The 21,376-nt window shown below is 41.1% G+C and overlaps 1 protein-coding gene across 1 annotated transcript in view; it reads right to left on the bottom strand.

The window, feature by feature from the left end:
- COL9A1 (collagen type IX alpha 1 chain) overlaps positions 1–21,376 on the bottom strand; it is a 217,546-nt gene that overhangs the window by 191,027 nt on the left and 5,143 nt on the right. The window contains exons 4-5 of the mRNA XM_077289959.1: positions 16,446–16,578; positions 15,151–15,547 (exon numbers count right to left, since the gene is read on the bottom strand). Coding sequence (XP_077146074.1) covers positions 15,151–15,547; positions 16,446–16,578 — 530 coding nt within the window. The remainder of the gene's footprint in view (positions 1–15,150; positions 15,548–16,445; positions 16,579–21,376) is intronic.

Raw genomic sequence — 21,376 nt, 5'->3', positions numbered from 1 at the left:
ATATAGGTAAATAGGTAAAAAGCCTTGCTCACAGTACAGATGGAACCGTTGCATCCTTGGAGTCATACAAGTGTTCTGTACTAGCAATGGTAAATGTCCTACAGGATTAGTATTAGGATTATTGGTGGTACTGCATATAAACCATCACTTTCAGTTCTTTATAGGATGCAGAAATTCATTAATTAATCCTTTTTATGCCACTTTCTACAGTAGGGTAAACGTCTGTAACATGGTTTAAAGCAGTGCCTGCAGGCCCACTTAAAGGGCTTGCCCACTACTCTCACTCAGTTAATAGTTTTGCCATAAATGCTTATGGATAATGCCCCTAAAGGTCCCCATATACGTTTTCTGCCAAGTTTCATGTTGTTTTATGCCTTTCTGCCCTGCTTCCTGTGCCCTGGCACCAGTTCTGTTGTCACAACAATCACTTTCTCTTCCAAATCCGTTTCTCTTCTTACTACATTTACCATCATTCCTTGTTTTGGGCTGCAAGCCAGCAGTGAGCACAGACCTGTAACACCATCTAAACCCATCTCACTCCTCCCCTATAGTCATTCACAGCATCAGCATGATGTCCTGTACAGGAGACTGCAGGAATAAAAGGAATGCATTGATGTATGGAGAGATTTCTAGATGTATTCACATTATAAAAGAACTACAGCCCGAGTGAGCTCTGCTGAATGTAAGCCCCCCTTCCCTGCAGCAAGCACCAGATGAGCAGCTCAGGTTACACCAAGATTTGGCTAACCAAAGCATTTAGTGGAGTGCCCATCTATGGCAGTTAATTCAGATGAAAATGACATATAAAGTGTAGCGCTGGTGTCTCTACATGCTGCTCCTCTCCCCTGGCAGGGACGCTGACTCACTCACAGCCAAGGCCCCCCGTCCTGCTCTTCCTCCTCTTTCCTTGTCTGCTTCCGCCAGGGTGCATGTATGGCGTGCAGATGCCCAGGCACTATGCTTAGGACACACAAGCTGTTCTGTGCAATGTTGCCAGTTTGTTCCCTACACGCTTGCTAGTTCTCAGGTACCTGTCCTCTAGTACCTGCCAGTTTTTCTAGTTTCCATCTGTCTGTCCCTATTTCCTTGCTAGTACCTGCACTGTCAGTTTGTATTTCAGCCGGTACATGCCTGCACCTGCTGTGCCAGCCTGTATATCAGGCAGACTTACTTGCACCTGGATGTGCCAGTCTGTATACCAGCCGGATCCGCCTGCACCTACCATGCCAGTCTGTATATCAGTCTCCTACTGGGCCTTTCTAGCTACCTGTTCCTTGAGGGTCAGTTGCCGTGCATCCGAGTTCTGTCCTGGAGGAGCACCTGGTGTCCATCAGGAGACAAGCCTAACCCCACCATTAGGGGCTTTAGTGAAAAGTCAGGTGCCTCTCCAGGCTCTCCTTGGACCACGGCACAATGGCTCTACTACTCTAACTACATAAAGTAGTGGTTAACCCCTTTAAGACTATTGAAGAAGCCACCGTATTTGCCAGTCCCATACATGTACAGCATATAAACACACCTTATTTGTTAACTAAAATGCAGGTTCCCATCTAGGTCTGGGCACTTATTATTGTGGCAAACTGCCATGTAATGCAAGCATGCAAAACCCACACAATGGCAACATAAAAAACCCAAGTAATACCAACATACAGAGATGGCGTTTTCTTCTAATCTTTTAGAAAAAACTGGTAATTCTGGCCAATCTTATTGACACAGCCTTTGACCATGCCTAGCATGCAATTGGAAGATATGAACACTAAGTGAAAGCCAAATTGTCAGTTTTAAACTAAATTTTTCTTTAAACTTATGTTTCCCAAAGTCAAGTGTAGCGCTATGTCTGGCGTGAATGCATGCAGGGACACATGCTTACCCACCGTCCCTGCCCTCAGGAGGCTCCTGCTTCCTGCCACTTCCGGGCTGTGTGTGCTCATGCCACAGTTCCTGGTGGGGCACCTAGCTTGCGTATGCTTCCCTGCTCTTAAAAGGGCAGTGCGCACATATAGTAAATACCCTCAGCTTGCAGCTGAGAGGCATTTAGTATAATCTAGTGCACCTGCAAGATGAGTCCAAGCCAATAGCTGGAAGGCATCTTGCAAGAAAGACTCCCATTAGTGAGTAAGGTGTACTACTTGTGAGTTGTTAGGTTCCCTGGTCTCTTTGCAGTCAGAGTCTTGAACGTGTATCCCTGGTCCTGGTTTGGCCAGTCCTGTGTCCGAAATCCCCTGGTCCCTGTTGGGCCAGTGCCTGAATGTTGTCCCCTAGTCCCAGTGCAGCCAGTCCTGTTCCCAAAGTCCCCTGGTACCAGTGCGGCCAGTGCCTGAACATTTTCCTCCAGTCCGTGTGAGGACAGTCCCTTATCCAGTATCATAGAGTGGAGCATCTGAACATAGCCCTAGTCCATGTCAGAGAACCTAACCCCTGGGCTCAGCAGCTGCAGTACCGCAGTATGACTAGGAGTGTTACCTGGAGGCAGTGTCGGACTGGGGTGTCAAGGGCCCACCAGTAACCAACTCGAGGGCCCCCTTTTCAGCTACATGCAAATGTGACATTATCCTCAATCACAAATTTATAAAACAATGAACTGGGCAGATTCTTACATGAATAAAATGCTGCCTTTGTACATAGTGATCCAAGTATATTCTGCCAAGTACTGCACATATAAGAGGGTAGTGGCCCTCTCTTGCACAGGAGCCCACCGGAGGATTCTCCTGTTCTCCTGTGGGCCAGTCCAAGTCTGCCTGGAGGCTACCTAGAGCCCAGTCTGTCTCCACCATCAGGAGTTCCAGTGAACACCTCATAACTGCTTAGCTATGCCCCTGCCCAGGCAGGCCAGTCTTGTAGCACAGTGGATCCACAAACCCATGTGCGCCACCGATGGAGTAACATCAGGCTTGTTATTCATCATCCTTAGTGCGTTGTTTATACATGGTTGCTGAGTTAGTCAGGTGGTTGATATGTTGTAATACATCTTTGTTTTGTTACCTATCAAACTTCCAATAAGTAAACAACTATAAAATAAATACATTTGAATAAAAAAAATCTTGGAAAAATGACGTTTAGAAAGTATATTACTAATCTACCATTTTTTATCATATTGATCCATGTGGTCTTTTTAGCCTATAGGAAAATTAGGAGTGAATTAATTGTTAAAACTTGTCTTCCTCAAATGTTTTCAGTAATAAACCTTAGCGCAGGATAGCTGTGAGCTCTATGTCTAGGCTCATTTAAAGGTGTTTTCCCACAAACAAAGTACATTTTAATTCATAGATCTCTTAATAATAATAATTTCCACAATTGGATGTTTAGATAAAATGTCCCTGTGCTGAGATAATCTTATAAATGTGCCCCTGCTGTGTGCTGTGTAATGGCTGTGTCTGACTGTCCTGTCTGTATCCTCTTTTGCTTCCTTCCCTGCCCAGGAGCTGTGGTATGATCAGACCATGTTCCTGTACGGTCAGACACAGACATTACACAGTGCACAGCAGGGCCACATTTATAAGATTATCTCAGCACAGGGACATTTTATCTAAACACATTCAATTGTGAAACTTTTTTTATTTCAAAATCTATTGCATATTGTGATATTGTCCGTGGGAAAACCCATTTAAGTCACTGTAAGTGCTAGACTAGCTGCATCCAGGAGAATTGGTGGAGAGGTGGCTATGTAAGTGCTCTGCTCTCTCTGTTCACTTTTATGGGAATCTGCAGAGACCAGACTTGTATCCTGCGCAATAAATGTCTTACGTGGATATGGACACTACATGACTGTAACTTCCCAAATACAAAAGTTTTTTTTGAATTAATATTTACAGAAAAATATTTTTTTATAATATAGTTATTTATCAATTGAGTTTGGGGATTATGTTTGTGTGCATCTAATTACTAGAAATCACCAGCTTTCATCAAGACTTGCTCATTTCTTCAAGAAAACTTACTGGATGTATGTAATCACATAATATGCCATGTGTTTATTTTCATGCATGTTGCTTGAAGGATATAAAATGTAACTTCATTAGGAAGAAACCTAGCAGCACATATGGGAATTGTAACACCTCTAGATAAGTTCTGACAACATGAAGCACAAATGCTTCTCCTACTCTGACTGATTTTTGGCACATCAACGTTGTACCAAGACACTTCCTAATCACATCTATTAGATTGTGCCTCTAATAGACTTTTTTTCTGTGTTTGTATCACATATAACAGTAATTAAGAGGAAATGTTTGTATATATGAAACAAGCTCATCTTAATGACCATACAAGATATGCAGTGCACATTTTAGCCTAGGGCTACATGACACCTTTGGTCACGAGCTATATTGCAAGGTGTCACGGCACTGCAAACCTGAGCGTAACGCAGTTGGACCTCCTGTGACTTGTTTGTCATGGTCACAGCACCCTCAGGGTCGCAATGTGACCCCATTCCTTTGTATTTCGCAGCTACATTGCAGTGACACCTAGCAAACTATGGTCGCGCATCAGGTGTTGTGGTCAAAGTTGCCGTGTAGTCCTAGCCTAAATGTGAAATAAAGTTTTATTGGAATTTTGCCATTTCCCCAAAAAAATCTCTAATTTCATTATATACTGACACAATATTTAGAACTAGGCAGTTGCATTCTCTCTTATAAAGTTACTTTAGAAGGAAAAGACCAAAGGAAGGGATTCAGCTTGTAATCCTGACAGTAATGTTTAATGCAAAACTGTGAAACTAAATCTCTTAACTATTACATGTGATGTTTGACTCATAGAAACAGACCATAAAGCTTCTATAGGGCCCCTTTGAGAGTTTGGGGCCAACCTGGATGGCAAGATGCTCTATTATAATAAACCTGTTCAGGAAATCCCTCTTCACAGGTTTTAAAAGCAAAGGATTTCGGAATTAAAGGATTTTTTTAAATACTAAAATACATTTTTTCAACAAACCTGTTAGAATAATTTATGTTAGTCTATAATATCCCCCAAAAGTGTTGTGTTTTTTTGCAGCCATTTTCCCACATTACACAATGCTTCCAATCACTGCAGTTTCCAGATCTGTGGACCACAACTCCCATTGAGGGTGATCCGTCCTAACCTCCTTTTTGAATGCAATCCTGCCCACTTGTCCTACCATCAGATTGTCTAAGTGATATCAGTGGTGACTTCCCATTTATAGCCCAAAGCAAAGTCAAGCATTGGGTTTTGGAAAATTCACATAACCCATAGAATGTAAGTCCGAAAGGACAGGGTCCTCTCCCCTCTGTACCAGTCTGTCATTGTAAACTTGTTTACTGTAAACGATATCTGTAACCCTGTATGTAACCCCTTTCTCATGTACAGCACCATGGAATTAATGGTGCTATATAAATGAATAATAATAATAAAATAATAATAATAACCTGAGATCTACAAGTCATCACAAGTGGAGAAAACACCAACAGCGATGGTCATGTGATGTGCTCCAAAATGAAGACATCGTTGGCAGAGCCCACTTTTTGGAAATCTCATAAAAATGTTTACATTGTCCTAGACAAACCCTATAACTTATAGATAAAATAAACAATCACATAAAGTGGTGAAGGGAAACAAACGCCTCTGAGGTAGGTATAAGTAATAGTGACTAGCACCAGAAAAGTGGGCTCTTTCACCTCTGTGTTTTCTCCGCTGTTTGACAAAGGGATGTTATCTTTTTTTACTTTATCAATTTAGGCTGATACAACATATACTGACGTATTTTCATCAGTAATATCAATTTGGGCAGACATTGACTGAAAAAAGCTGGGATAATGGAATAATTGGCCACATAGCTGTGAAAGTCAAAGAAAAAAGACTGCACTGCCAGGTGGTAATAATATATCTACCTCAACTGCAGCCATAGCCTGGACAGAAGAGTCAGCTGCACTATCGATCTTAGAACAAGTGATAATTTCTTCTCATGATTTGACTCAATTAACTCCAGTAATGTTTTTATCCAGTTCATGTTCTAGTACTCAGCTAATTATTGATATCATGTACAATGTCCCAGCATTAATGCAGAATAGAGTAGAACAGCTCATACATATTACTCAGCAGATCAAGGAAACGGTCACGAAATTCCCATTAGCCACATGAATGAAAAGTCGTCACCTTAATACAAACCTCAGAAGAAATATGCTTTGTTCCCTGAGAGATAATTGCTATGCCTTTTGTTACCTGAGAGGACTGTGTCTGAACATTAAAGACGTTTTCTGGGATCAGAATATTAAGGGCTTATCTGTAGGACAGCTCATTAATTTGAGATTGGTGGGGCTCGGTTTCTCAGCATCCTTGATGACTAGCTGTTTGAAAGGTCCACGGCGCTTGTGTTCTTAAATGTTTACATTACTCTTTATAGGTACATGCCGTCAACCTGAAAGCGGCTGTGCTAGAAAGTGCATTGGAGTAAAATCTGAAATTGATAATCATTTTGTGATCCCAAAATAAAACCTTGGAAGTACAGTAAGTTTTATATTTTACTTGTTTGATTACCACATGTAATTAGTAAGAATAGTGGATAAACTTCCTTAAATCCTACTTGATATTGCTCTCCTTTCGCACATACAGTACGTCTTATTTGTACAATTAATATTTTTTTATTTTCTCAAGGGTAACCGGAAAAAATGGACCCCCAAATTTTTTTTGCAATTCCTCCTGAGCAATTCCTCCTGAGTAATATGTGGTGGAAAAATTTTGTTTGGGCACACAGCAGGGCTCAGAAAGGAAGGAGTGACATTTAGGAACACAGATTTTGATGGAATGGTCTGCAGATGTCATATCGCATTTGGAGAGCCCCTGATGTGCCTAAACAGTGGAAACCCCCAACAAGTGACCCTATTTTGGAAACTAGACCCTCAAGGAATATACCTACATGTGTGGTGAGCACCTTGAACCCCCATGTGCTTTACAGAAGCTTATAATGTAAAGCCATCAAAATTTAAAAAAAATCTAATTTTTCCCACAAAAATGTTATTTTAGCTCCAAATTTTTCATTTTTACAAGAGTAACGGGAGAAGATGTAACCTAAAATTTGTTGTTCAAATTCTCCTGTGTGTGTTGATACCCAATATGTGGTCGACTTTTGAGGCACAGTGCAAAGCTCAGAAGGGACGAAGCTCCATATTTGAGTTCAGATTTTGCTGGACTAATTTGAGGGTGCTATGCCACATTGGCAGAGCCCCTGAGGTACCAGAACAGCAGAACCCCCCATAAGAGATAACTTACAAACTACACCTCTCAATGAATTCATCTGCGATGCAGTGATCATGTTGACATCATAGGTGGGTCACAGAATTTTATTCCATTGGGCAGTGAAGAAAAAAATAATTACATTTTTACCACCAAAATGTTGGGCTAGTCCCAGATTTTACATTTTAACACTGGGAAATGGGTGAAATGACACCATAATTTGTCCCACAAATTCTGCTGAATGTAAGCATACCCTATATATAGCTGTACAGTACTGCTTAGCCTCACGGAGAGACTCGGGAGAGACGGAACCCTATTTGCCTCCTGGAGTGCAGATTTTCCTAGAATAGTTGGCGGACTCCATATAGAGAGCCCCTAAGTGACAGAAGAGCAAAATCCCCCCTGAAATGACCCCATTTTGGAAATTATCCCCTTTAGGAATTTATCTACAGGTATAGTGACAATTTTGACTCCACGGGTGTTTTCCAGAAACAAGCACCAGTGGATGTTGGTGAGTGAAAATCGCAAACTGCTGTTGTAGTGACCAGTACATTGTAGTGACCAGTATGTTGTAGTGACCAGTACTGTCATGATCCACAAGGGTCAATCCAGCGGATAGCACAACAAACACCAACACGGGGATGGAAAAAGGGAGAGGAAGGCCCTAACAATAGGGAACGAGGGATGGGGCACCTCCTAACACTGCCTGTGCCTATCCCTAAGCTCCCCTAATGCCCTATGTGGGTCCTTCCCCTGCTGCCGTCACATGCCTAGTCCCTAGCTGTCACCTCACTATACCCTGGCTAGTACAGTGGCCGGCAAGGACGCTAGCCTCACCACCACAGATGGTGTAAACACGGGGGGTAGTGACAAGCACGAGACAGACAAAGACAGGGAAAAAGAAAACTTAGCTTTCAAGCTTATGCTGCAAGCTCCACACAGCAGAGGATATGGAAACAGGACATCAAGCAGCTGATACACGCTGGTACCAAAGAGCTCCCAACTCATCGGCTGGTCTCCAAAGAAAAACTCTATCACCAACAGGTGATGCGTCAGGTGACTATTTAAAGGATGGTGGGAGTGGTCACCACGCACATCAGCTGACAGGCAAACAAAGCAGCTGCCAGCAAGGAAACTGGCATTAACCCTTGCTGGCCCAAAAGGAAAAAAACACGATTAAATTAAAGCAGAACCAGAGCTGTCAGAACTTACACAAAATGAATCGTGACTATTGATGAGCGAACATACTCGTTACTCGAGATTTCCCGAGCATGATCGGGTGTCCTCCGAGTATTTTTTTAGTGCTCGGAAATTTAGTTTTTATTGCCGCAGCTGAATGATTTTTATCTGTTAGCCAGCATAAGTACATGTGGGGGTTGCCTGGTTGCTAGGGAATCCCCAGATGTACTTATGCTGGCTAGCAAAACTAAATCTCCGAGCACTTAAAAATACTCGGCGGACACCCCAGCATGCTCGGGAAATCTCAAGTAACAAGAATATTCGCTCATCACTAATCGTGACAAGTACATTATGCCCAGCTCATGCTTCTGGAGACATGCACCCATAAATTAGGTGGTTTCTCATTGCTACAGAAATGACAAACATGTGGATGCTAATTGTGGTTTAGGCAAACAGTGGGGCTCAAAAGCAAGGAGGGTATTTAGATTTGGGAGCTCAGAATTTGCTGAATTTGTTTTGAGGGAACCGGGAGCCATTTTGCTTTTACAGAGCCTTTGTGCTACCAGTAACATCGAGGCCCCCTATATTTCCATTGTCAGATGACGGACCTGAGTGGGGACTTGCTTTGTGGATTGAGTTAAAGCTTTTCATTTTACATAATGTTTGGGATCACACTTATCCTGTGCTCCATGCTGAGCACATACTTTGGGGTTTTCATTTAAATCTCTGATTGACGTGATTCAGATGAAACCCCCGAAGGATGCATTCACTATAATGAAGCAGCAGAGTTACTATGGAGTCTGTTTGGCCTCTGTTCAGCGATGTCCTTTTTTTCAGAAATGCACAAAACTGTGGCAGACCGTGTTTGTATGCACTTCTAACAAGAAGGACACCACCGGATCATAGGTCAGACAGAGTCCACACTGCCTCCATCTGTGTTATTATAGGGAATGTTCTACTGGGGGTTCTGTCCAAATCACGTATTTCAGAGATTTACACAGAAACCCCTATGCAATCTCTCAGCGCATAAAGCAGGATAAATGTGACATGAACCTTATTGCGATCTTGGGGAGGCAGAACTAACAAATCAACAGTAGGTGAAGAATTGGTTTTATTTATTTTTTACGCTGTTCCTTGTGTGGTATAAATGATTAGTCACCTTTGTTCTTTGGGTCGGTGCAATACCAGATTTATATCGGGTTTTTACGTTTGGCTGCTGTCATACACAAAAACTGGTTTTTGCATTGCCATATTTTGAGAGCAATAATTTTTCCACAGCAGGAATAGGAAAGAAAAAAGATAATGGTGATCCAGTGATGTAGGCTATTTGCCTTTTAGAGTAAAATATAGCTTTTATTTAGTTATTTAGCCATTTAAAACAAACAGTTGATAATTAATCCAAGTGTGAGCGCATGGTTTGCACAAATATACATTAGGTGCTGTTCTTAAGACTAATGCGTTTCGACTTGCGTCTTAATCATGGTCTATATTTTATTCAGAAACACACATAGCCTATACATCGCTGAATAACCACTATCTTTTTTCTTTCCTGCCGTGATTGTTCTACCCTTATCCATGCGAGGCTTGCACCTATTCTGGGAACTACGTACCCACACAGGTGAGCTAACTATATTTTTTTCTTCATAATTTTTCCATATTTCGGCAGACATAGTCATCTGATTTCTTGTTTTTTGCGGGACAAGTTGATGTTTTTATTGCTACCATTTTTGGACACATAACTTTTTTTTATTGCTTTCTCTTCCGATTTTTGAGAGGCAGAATGAACAAAAAGCAGCAATTCAGAAATAGTTTTTTTTTATTTTTTTATGTCATTCTGTGTGGTAAAATTGATAAGGCAGCTTTATTCTTTGGGTCAGTACAATTACCACATTTATATTTTTTTTATGTTTTGGCACTTTTGCACAATAAAAACCATTTTATAGGAAAATTATTATGTTTGCATCGCTTTAGTCTGAGAGCTATAACTTTTTTTATTTTTTCCGCTGATGGAGCTGCATGAGGGCTTGTTTTTTGCAGGACAAGATGAAATTTTCAGAGATACCATCATTGTGGTTTGGTCCTGATGAAGAGGCTTGGAAACATTGAAAAGCGTTGATAATAAACCGCATTCATGCTTCATCTTCGTGTTTGATCGTGTCTTTGAACCTTGGGCAGTGCGGACTCTGAACCACCATATTCCTCATTCATTGTAACGTATCTTCTTAGTGGTCCTGCTGCAGCCTTTACATGCTTCTATTGGAATTGTGACTGTCACAGCCCTATCAGATGAGCGTACCTATAATATTTTATACCACATGGTTATCAGATAAGACCCTATTTGTACTTTTTTGTATCTCCAGTAGGGTTGAGCGACCTTTAGTTTTTTAGGGTCGAGTCGGGTTTTGTGAAACCCGACTGTCTTAAAAGTCGAGTCGAGTGAAATCGACCGACCACCGTGAAAAGTCGGGTTTCGGCCGAAACACGAAACCCAATGAAGGGGTTTTTTTTGTTTGTTTGTTTTCTCTCTCTCTCTCTCTCTCTCTCTCCCCTCCGTCCCAGCACAGAAAATTTCGTATTGCACATTCCAAATCCCTACTGCGCACAAGCGATAACATGACGATAGGCGTTCACTCCCCTAAGACCTATGTCATCACTCTGCCCACGCTCATTCATTGGCTGAAAAAATGGCGCTAAACGCGTCATACGAAACGCGACTTTGGCGCCAGGATCGCGTACCGCATGGCCGACCCCGCACAGGGATCGGGTCGGGTTTCATGAGACGCCGACTTTGCCAAAAGTCGGCGACTTATGAAAATGCACGACCCGTTTCACTCAACCCTAATCTCCAGTGTTACCATTTGATTTATGCTTTACAAATTGTCAGTCTAATCGCTTGTAAGGCATAGCAAAGCAAGAGCTTTGCTATGCTTTACATACTGTGAGCGCTGTACTGACAGACAAACTTGCAACATGTGTGTTGTAGCAAATTTGCTAGCTCTGGTGATCCGGATGTTGTCATGGCAACATCGGATCACACGATGACGTCGCAAGGGCGCCGATCAGAGAGCAGAAGGGGCTGCTCCCTCCCTCTGCTTGCCTGATAAATACTGTGATCAATTTTGATCACAGTATTTAGGGAGTTTGTTAAATATGCTTATCCTGCACATTTATTTACATCAGGACTTAACCAGGTGCGTCATTCTTAAAAGAAAAATGTCGTCATATTCTCATAAAAAAGGTAGTGGTTTATTGAATTGTCCACAGAAAAATCGGGTTGCAGCAAAAACATAAAACAGATGAAAATAGTTACGAACGGATTGTCCATGTGTAGAGATCAGCATTAGTTACCCCTCTTTCCCAAGTTCCGAATGGAAGCCATCTGTCTGTGTGTCTGAAGTTTGAAGGTCTTCATGGCTACCAACAGCTGTTGTTCCTTCCTTCCTTCTCGGACATCCATGGAGAGAATGAGGGTGAAGATGGGAGGTGACAATCCCACGTGACAAAAGGCCCCCACACCCTCCTAAGAGACGCTTATATATCTTCTCTACGGATCACGTGTTACCCTGTATATGGAGTGGACTTATGCTCTGAGCTCCTATATACATAAATAGCTCTTTGTACTGTCAGCAAGAAGCAATGTGCTCTATACTGCAATAAGTCAATTAATTAATATTTAACAGAGTTAAAGTGCCAGGAGCGGTATGGGCACTGCTCCTGTACTGAGTGCCTGGTGTCAGCTATCAGAATCAGCTGACACTGGGCCGGCAGTGATCGCGTGCACACAGCTCCTGTGTGCAGGAAATCACCATGACATATCCATACCGCAAAGGTCGGTAAATACCGGTTGACCGTGATGTATGAAATAGTCCAATGTCGGGAAGAGGTTAAGAGAAGAATTAAAACATCGGGTTGCAGGGGTGAACGGAATGCACCGAGGACAACAGCCATTTCACACCAAACAGCGGTTCAACAAGTCCTAGTAAATTCTAGAGGTGCCCATGATGGTGAGCCAAGGATGCCAGCCACAAATCTTTTTTCAGTGCTGGAGTGATGCTTCCAATCTAAGGTCCCTGACCATCATCTTATACTTACTCTCCATTTATTGGCACCACTTCAGTCCATGAGCCAACTTCTGACTGGCCAGAAGTCATGGTCACAAGCACTCATTGCAAGTCTAAGAGAGCGAGAATGAGGTTCTCATAGACTTGAATAGAAAAGTGACCTCCAGCTCACTCTAGCAAACACTGGAGCAAACCATCAGGTCACAATCTGCTGGAGACAGAAGCTAGTAAGTATGAGAGTAGAGGCAGGGACCTTAGAGTAGAAGCACCACTTCAGCACTGCAATAAAAAGAAGGGGAAAAAAAACACTGGAGTGGTGCTTAAATGCTATATTTTATAAAGGCAGTCACTATTTTATTAATTCACTGTTTTTGTTTATTTTTGGCTCAGCTTAGAAGATAAATGAAACACTGATACCAGCTTTGTGCGATATCAAACAAATCATACAGCAAAGATCAGCTTCCCCAACCATTTTCACAATGTTCATCCTATTTCACGCAAGTTTTGGAAAATTGCAAGCTGAATTTTTAAAGCAAATGTATGCATTTACCAGATATATTCAATAAGTTACTTTAAGCGTGAATTTGTAACATAGTCCTTAAAACTTGACAAGTCGAAACTTATTCATTTGATTTTATGAAAAAGAAAATATTCCTAGTGAATTCAAGGCTAATAACAAATTGCACAAGTATAAATGATACCTTTAGTGAAAAATTAACTCAGCATTTTCTTTTACTTTCCTTATTAAATCTGGATAATAATTTGGATAGAAATATATCTGAGACTGAGGTGGATGTTTATGAAATTGGATTGTAGAAACTGGGGATTAGGGGATTTAAAAGTAATTTACGCTGCATTATTCAGCTTGAATTGTTCCCAATCCTTCAAGCCAAAGTTATTTCTGGTAATAATGAGGAAGAATTGCTGTTACAAAATGTTCACCAGTGGTATTTTTTACAATGTATTTTTATGGCAGAAAAACTTGCTGTATAAACTGGAAACTTTTTTGATGCCGCTTTTGATGAGATTTTGAATACAGGACATTTGTTTCTGCTGAGCCATTTTAAATGTATATTGGAACAGAATCTGCTAGTAGTAATTTGGTATTGCCAGCTAATGAAGAGTTAAGTAGGAAAATTGTAATCTTAATCTTTATATCATGGAGCATAGTTCTTTCACAGTGATATGAGAACTACAACCGATACAATTATACAAATGAATCAATGGCAGCATGTTGAAATTGCACTGATCCAAAAGATAAGATTTGCCTGGAAACTTGACAATGGCTTTCCAATTTTCAACATTGGTTTGACTATCGTCTTATCCCACAAGTGTAAGTTATTGCTCTCGGTACTTTTTATAAGACCAACTACCATGGCTGCCATAATTATGCAGGTGAGACTTGAGCAGATATTTTGTTATGCACAGAGAAAGGTAGCAGAATGTGGTATGGTCCCATTTTGGGTAATGCTATGAGCATTAATTTAATCATACAGTCATTTAACTTAACTTCTTCCACCCATCATCTTGAAAGGACACGGCATCCAGGAAGAGAGATATGAGACATTAAGAAGTTGAATCTTTAAATAATTTGGAGCGTTCAGTTTGTGGCTAGAAAAAATAGTTGATACTGTGTCCACTCATGATTGCCATTATAGTATACATGAGGGCATTTTCATTGCTTTCAAACTAATCACCAATAGACTCTATATGAATAGACTCATCTGCTATCAGGAAAAAGTAAGAACAGCGTCCAATCCAGGTGAGAACATTGAAAAAAGCTTTGTTCTGCCATGATATGATACGTTTCGACCAGCATTAGGTCTATATCAAGTACATACTTGCTAAAGACCTATTGCTGGTCAAAACGTCGTATCATATTATGGCAGAATACAGCTTTTTTCAATGTTCTCACCAGGATTGGACGCTGTTCTTACTTTTTCCTGATTGCTGTTACTTCCAAGTGGGTTCCTTGGATCAAGAGCAGGTGTCCTGACTTAGTGAGTGCGGTCAGCTTTCTCTTTATGTGTTTAGACTTATTTGCTAGTCTACAAAATAAATTATTAAATAATTAGGATAGGTTTTGTGCTACCAGCCAGAAAATGCCCATACACTTTCAATAGCTGTTTGCTGAATAATATCTTGCCAACCTTGAACTGTATTTAGAATCATAGAATCACAGAATGTTAGAGTTGGAAGGGACCTCCAGGGTCATCGTGTCCAACCTCCTGATCAATTCACTAAACCATCTCAGACAGATGTCTGTCCAGCCTCTGTTTGAAGACTTCCATTGAAAGAGAACTCACCACCTCTCATGGCAGCCTTTTTCACTCATTGATCACCTTCACTGTCAGAAAGTATTTTCTAATATCTAATCTGGATCTGTACATGTCCTTCCACTGGAAGAATAGGGAATTTAGCTGGTCACAGACACTTCTAAAGGCAGCTAATCTCTTTTGGAAGCAAAGGATTGGGTTTGCTAAAATTCAACATGCCCAACCATTTTATTTCCCAACATCTGCCATAAGGGAAGAGTCAGGACACTCCCAATAACATTTGGCCAAACTAAGCGTTAAAAGGAGAACACAATACAGCACGGAATCCATATGAAATAATAACAATTTAGACTCGTAAAATTAATGACATTAAATTATACAAATTTGTTTATAACAGTGTCATATCTGCTGTAAAAGTAGCTAAATTATATAATTAAAACATAAAAAACACTTACCGGTACAGATATTTCATGGTTATTCTTCAGTTTCCCAATGATAGTGTAGCCATCCAGGCTAATTTTGCCTCTTGGGACCAGCTTGAATGAATCCACTTTGATGCAATCAATATAAAGTGTGATTTTATCCTTTTGCACACTAAATAAAACTTTGTGAAACTTAGTATCAAACAGGAATGGGAGATGGGCGAAGGTGATAGTGTTCAACTTTCCATCTGTTCCCTTATAAGAGAACTCAAGGGTTTTTTTAGGGCCGTTGAAATTGATAGCTGCTTGCTGCTTTCCCTCCGAGTCTACGATTTGCCAGATAGTCCAGTATTTGTTCTTTGTGCTGTCCTTCATCCGGAAAGTAAACATAAAGGAATATTCCTCTGGTAGCCCACTGCCATAGATGTGCCTATAAGCAGAATGTAATGGGCAAGAAATTCATAGGAATGTATGCAGAAATACTCGCTTCCTTCCTTTTCGTGCAGTAAAACAATGCAGACTAAGACAGTACCCTTATTAAATAACTTCCTTAAGAATTCAAAGAAATTGTTAACGAGTTTGAAAGCAATTAAACATTAAAGACATCTAGTTTCATAAGAATACAAATCTTCTTACCGTAATTGCATTTATTAATTAAATTGTCCAATTCAAACAACTGCCGTTCACGTTAATTGCCCTCTTTGCATACTTGATGGAAATGCCATAACAGTCAAGTGAGCAATCAGCAATTACACTAATTAGCTCATTTTGTGTACATCACTATATTTTATATATTTAGTCTCAAGCATGATTGTGCTGCTATTCACAACAAAAATAATTATGATGATTATTATTGATTTTATTAACAATTTTGTTTATTATTATAATCTCTATAATTATTACTATTATTATATAAGTAGTTTTTATCTAAATCATACCATAAAAATTCAGCACCACAACCTATGAACAGCACCTGCACTGTCTCTCTTATGTCACAAGGGGGAGCTAGTTGTCAATATTTTAGAAATGGATAAATGTAGAAAATAAAAAATAAAAAAGCACAGAAGACAATGCTGTCTTTGTCATGAATTTAATTTGTTTACTAATTCACTTCAATTGCTTCCACTTGAACATTAAAGTCTTTTACTTGCTTTCCCATATTGTTTAGAATATCCTTTTATCCACAAAATTACTTTTAATGTAATCAAAGCAGTTTAGAGAAGCAGGAAACTAATTAAAGTGTGACCACACACAGTACTTAAACAAAACAGATACTTTCATTATATGTTCATTAAAGAAAAATAATTGATTTGATGGAGGTAACGCACCTGGTTAGAATCCTGAAGTCAACATTTGTTCCCAACTGATAGGCCACTTGGAATGGCGATGTCCCCACCACAGTCTGGATAGCCCCCACTGAAGCCGCTCTGTCTATCTGGAACTTGGAAATCAGATCAAAGCCTATGGCAGGAAATGAGAGGTCCGTGTTTATTGGGGAAGAGATAAACCACGCTCAGTGAAGGGAACAGACGCTGACTTATAGAGATAGCCCTCAACATAGTGTCACATGTAAATTGTAGTGTGCTCTTGGGAAATGGCAAGTTAACAATGTATACAAGTATTCACGTGGCACAGGTTGTTTGCCTGTGTGAACGTGTGTTTTGGAAAAATGATATGAATAGTACTATGGCCACAACTGTACTTTTAGCAGCGTTATCACCCACCTTACCCAAACTCCTGAATGCTGCCTCTGATTAATATTGCAAGAAAAAAAGGAATACAATCTATTAACAGATTTTTCCTATATAATCTGAGAGCAGTATGATGTAAGTTCACAGACCTTGATCCAGTGATGTGTCACTTACTGGGCTGTTTGTTGTTGTTTTAATAAAATCAGTCAGGGCCACCATCAGGGCATTACTGCCCTTACTTGTGTATTGGGCCAGGTGAACAGCAGTACACAGAGGGGCCCGCAGGTCCGGGGCCCAGCTTATGTGCTACTGTTCATTGGGCCCCATCATGCAGCAAAGTGGTGCACGCTGCGGCACACGACAGTGCTGGGGTCCGAGAGCTTTCCCGAAGCTGTGCACAGTCGTCTTACCTTGACGGCTGCGCAGCTCCTGCTCCCTCCATCTTCTGTGCACTACCTGTCAGGTGACGGCGCATTCGCAATTATGTCATCGCGTACGCACCGCCTGACATGTACCGGACGCTGGAGGCAGAGCTGCACTGCAGTGGAGCGACTGTGAGGTAAGTATACAAAACTTTTTTATTTTCTGTACAAAATGAATTAAATGGGTGAGGGGAGGAGGAGGAACTGCACATGATGATGGGGGAAGGAGTAAGGGGGACTGCACATGATGATGTGGGGAGGGGGTTAAAGGGGGACTGCACATGATATGGGGGGTTAAAAGATGACTGCACATGATGATGTGGGGAGGGGGGATAAAGGGGGACTGCACATGAAGCGGGGATAAAAGGAACTGTAAAGGATGACATGGGGGTAAAGGGGACTGCACATGATGATATGGGGAGGGGGGATTAAAGGGGGACTGCACATGATGATGCGGAGAGGGGGTTAAAGCGGGACTGCACATGATATGGGGGGTTAAAAGATGACTGCACATGATGATGTGGGGAGGGGGGATAAAGGGGGACTGCACATGATGTGGGGGGTTAAGAGGAACTGCAAAGGATGACATGAGGGTAAAGGGGACTGCACATGATGATGTGGGGGAGTTAAAGGAGGACTACACCTGATGATGTGAAGAGGGGGTTAAAGGGGGACTGCACATGATATGGGGGGATTAAAGGGGGACTTGCACATGATGATGTGGGGAGGGGGGTTAAAGGGGGACTGCACATGATATGGGGAGGAGATTAAAGGGGGACTGCACATGATGTGGGGGGGGGTTAAAGGGGGACTGCACATGAACTGGGGGTTAAAAGGAACTGCAAAGGATAACATGGGGTAAAGGGGACTGCACATGATGAAGTGGGGGGAAGGGGACTGCACATGATCAAGTGGGGGGAGGGGGACTGCACATGATGAAGAGGGAGAGGGGACGGGAGACTGCAAATGATGAATTGAGAGTGAGGGAAGAGGGACAACAATTGAATTGAAGGTGGGGGTAGGGAGAGCAGATGATGATCGGGAGAGAGCAAATAATAATGAATTTTGAGGGTGGGGGAGTAAATGATGTATTAAATGTGGGGGAGAGCTGTTGATAATTAATATAGGGTTGGATAGAGAAGACATGACAATCAATTGGAGCGGAAGGGGCATGTAAATATAATGAGTGGGGGAGCGGGAGGTATATAGTGGGGGGCATTGAGTATGCAGTGACTGGTAATGAATTGGGGGAAAGAGTACAGGTACTAATTAATTTATTTATTAGGTGGGGAAAGTGGCTATGTATAGCTAGAAGGGGCTCAGTGGCATATTATAATTTATATTTGGAATGGTGGGTTGCATAATAACCAATTATGTATTAATGGTGGATGCACGTCAGTATTCTGATGTGTAGTGTAGAAGAAAGGGAAGAAGAGGGGAATGCCGTGCTCTAGGTAACTGTGTTATTTTATGCAGAAATGAGTCCTGGCTGGAAGAAGTGATGGCGGTCTGCACTGCATGAAAAAGAAAAGAAAAGATGAAGGGCTTCAGCTAGAGATGTCACTGGTGAGTCAGTGTGTTACCTGTACACTGACACTATACACTGTATACTCTGTACAGAGCTCCTGTGTATAATGTCACCAGTGATCACTATATTATCTGTACACTGACACTGTATACAGAGCTCCTGTGTATAATGTTACTGGTGATCACTGTATTACCTGTACACTACATACAGAGCTCCTGTGTATAATGTTACCAGGGTTCACTGTATTACCTGTACACTGACTCTATATACTATGCACAGAGCTTCTGTCTATAATGTCACTGATGATCACTCTATTACCTGTACACTGACAGTAAATACAGAGTTCCTGTGTATAATGTCACTTAGTATTGTGTTTTGTTTTTTTAATTAATGATCAGTATTGTAGTATTCAGTCACTATGTGGTGGTAACATGTGGTCTGGTCATGGTGTGACGCCATTTGTCCTTTGTATGTGATATTATATGTCACTATGTGGTGGTAATAAGTGATCTGGTCATGGTGTGACGGTATTTGTCCCTTGTATGTTGTATTAATGGTCATTTTAAAAAAAAGTCTGTGAGTAATTCCCTTAAAAAGAAAAATACATAAAAATATATTTATATTTAATAGGTTAGAGTAGAGTAGGGCTAAAAGAGTCTACCGTGTCGTGGTGGCAGCTTAAAAATTCTTTTGGCCAGAACAAAAGCTGCTGGCTATGTATGTGATCTGGTGATCTACAGGAGATTATCACTTGAAAACTAGCTGTCGCATACCATGTAGTCTTCCTACTCTGTGTAACCCAGGCCTTGCCACTGATTAGCAGCTTTCTGACAATTCTCAGTGTACACAGAAAGCTGCCAATCAGTGGTGTGTGTGGGGTTATACAGGGCTCATCATTCCGAGCACTGCTCGGCAACAAAAGTGAATGTATCTCCAAGCTGACATGTGTCCTGTCAGTATTCACTGTAGGCTAAACCAATCATACTACTCAAACATATTATAATTCCTATACTGGTCCGGATATACAGTTGTGTTAAAAAGTGTTTGCTCCCTTCCTCATTTCCAATTCTTTTGCATGTTTGTCACACTTAAATGTTTAAGATCACCAAGTAAATTTATATATTAGACAAAGATAACACAAGTAAACATGCAATTTGTAAATTAAGGTATTTATTATTAAGGGAAAAAGAAATCCAAACCTACAGGGCCCTGCGTGAAAAAGTGATTGTCCCCTCAACCTAATAACTTGCTGAGCCACCCTTAGCAGCCACAACTGCTATCACGCATTTGCAATAACTGGCATTGAGTCTTTTACAATGCTCTGGAGGAATCTTGGCCCACTCATCCTTGAAGAATTGTTGTGATTCAGCCACACTGGATAGTTTCCAAGCATGAACCCCCTTTTTGAAGGTCATGCCACAACATCTCAATTGGATTAAAGTCAGGACTAGGCCATTCCAAAGTCTTAATTTTGTTTCTCTTAAGCCAATCAGAGGAAGACTTGCTGGTGTGTTCTGGATCATTGTCCTGCTGCATAACTCAAGTGCGCATCTGCTTGAAGTCACGAACAGATGGACGTACATTCTTCTTCAGAATTTTTTTGGCAGACAGGAGAATTTATTTTTCCATTTTTCACAGAAAGCCTTCCAGGTCCTGAAGCAGCAACATAGCCCCAGACCGTCACACTTCCACCACCATATTTTACTGCTGGCATGATGTTCCTTTTCTTAAAGGCTGTGTTACTTCTACGCCAGATATAATGGGACATACACCTTCCAAAAAGTTCAACTTTTGTCTCATCAGTCCACAGAGTATTCTCCCAAAAGTTTTTGGGATCAAAATGTTTTCTGCCAAAACTGAGATGAGCCTTTATGTTCTTATTGGTCAGCAGTAGTTTTCATCTTGGAACCCTGCCATGCACGCCATTTTTCCCAGTCTCTTTCTTATGGTGGAGTCATGAACACTGACTTTAACTGAGTTAAGTGAGGCCTTCAGTTCATTGGATGTTGTTATGGGGTCTTTTGTGACCTCATGGATAAGGAGTCGTTCCTGCTCTTGGGATAATTTTGGTCAGTCACTCCTGGGAAGGTTCACCACTGTTTCATATTTTCGCCATTTGTGGATAATGGCTCTTATTGTGGTTCAGTGGAGTCTCAAAACATGAGAAATGGCTTTATAACCTTTTCCAGACTGAAAGATCTCAATTACTTTGTTTCTCATTTGTTCCAGAATTTCTTTGGATCGTGGCATGATGTCTAGTTTTTGAGGATCGTTTGGTCTACTTCACTTTGTCAGGCAGGTCCTATTTAAGTGATTTCTTGATTGAGAACAGATGTGACAGTAATTAGACCTGTGTGTGGCTAGGGAATTTGGACTCAGCCTTACAAAGATGTGATAAACCATAGTTAATTTATGTTTTAATGGGGAGGGGCAATCACTTTTTCATGCAGGGCAATGTAGGTTTGGATTTCTTTTTCCCTTAATAACAAAGACCTTCATTTAAAAACTGCATTTTTTGTTTACCTGTGTTATCTTTGTCTAATATTTAAATTTGTTTGGTGATCTGAAACATTTAAGTGTGCCAAACATGCAAAAGAATAGGAAATCAGGAAGGGGTA

Source organism: Ranitomeya variabilis, chromosome 2 (genome assembly GCF_051348905.1).
Source record: "Ranitomeya variabilis isolate aRanVar5 chromosome 2, aRanVar5.hap1, whole genome shotgun sequence".
Taxonomy (NCBI): domain Eukaryota; kingdom Metazoa; phylum Chordata; class Amphibia; order Anura; family Dendrobatidae; genus Ranitomeya; species Ranitomeya variabilis.
This window is presented reverse-complemented; position numbering and strand designations above follow the sequence as displayed.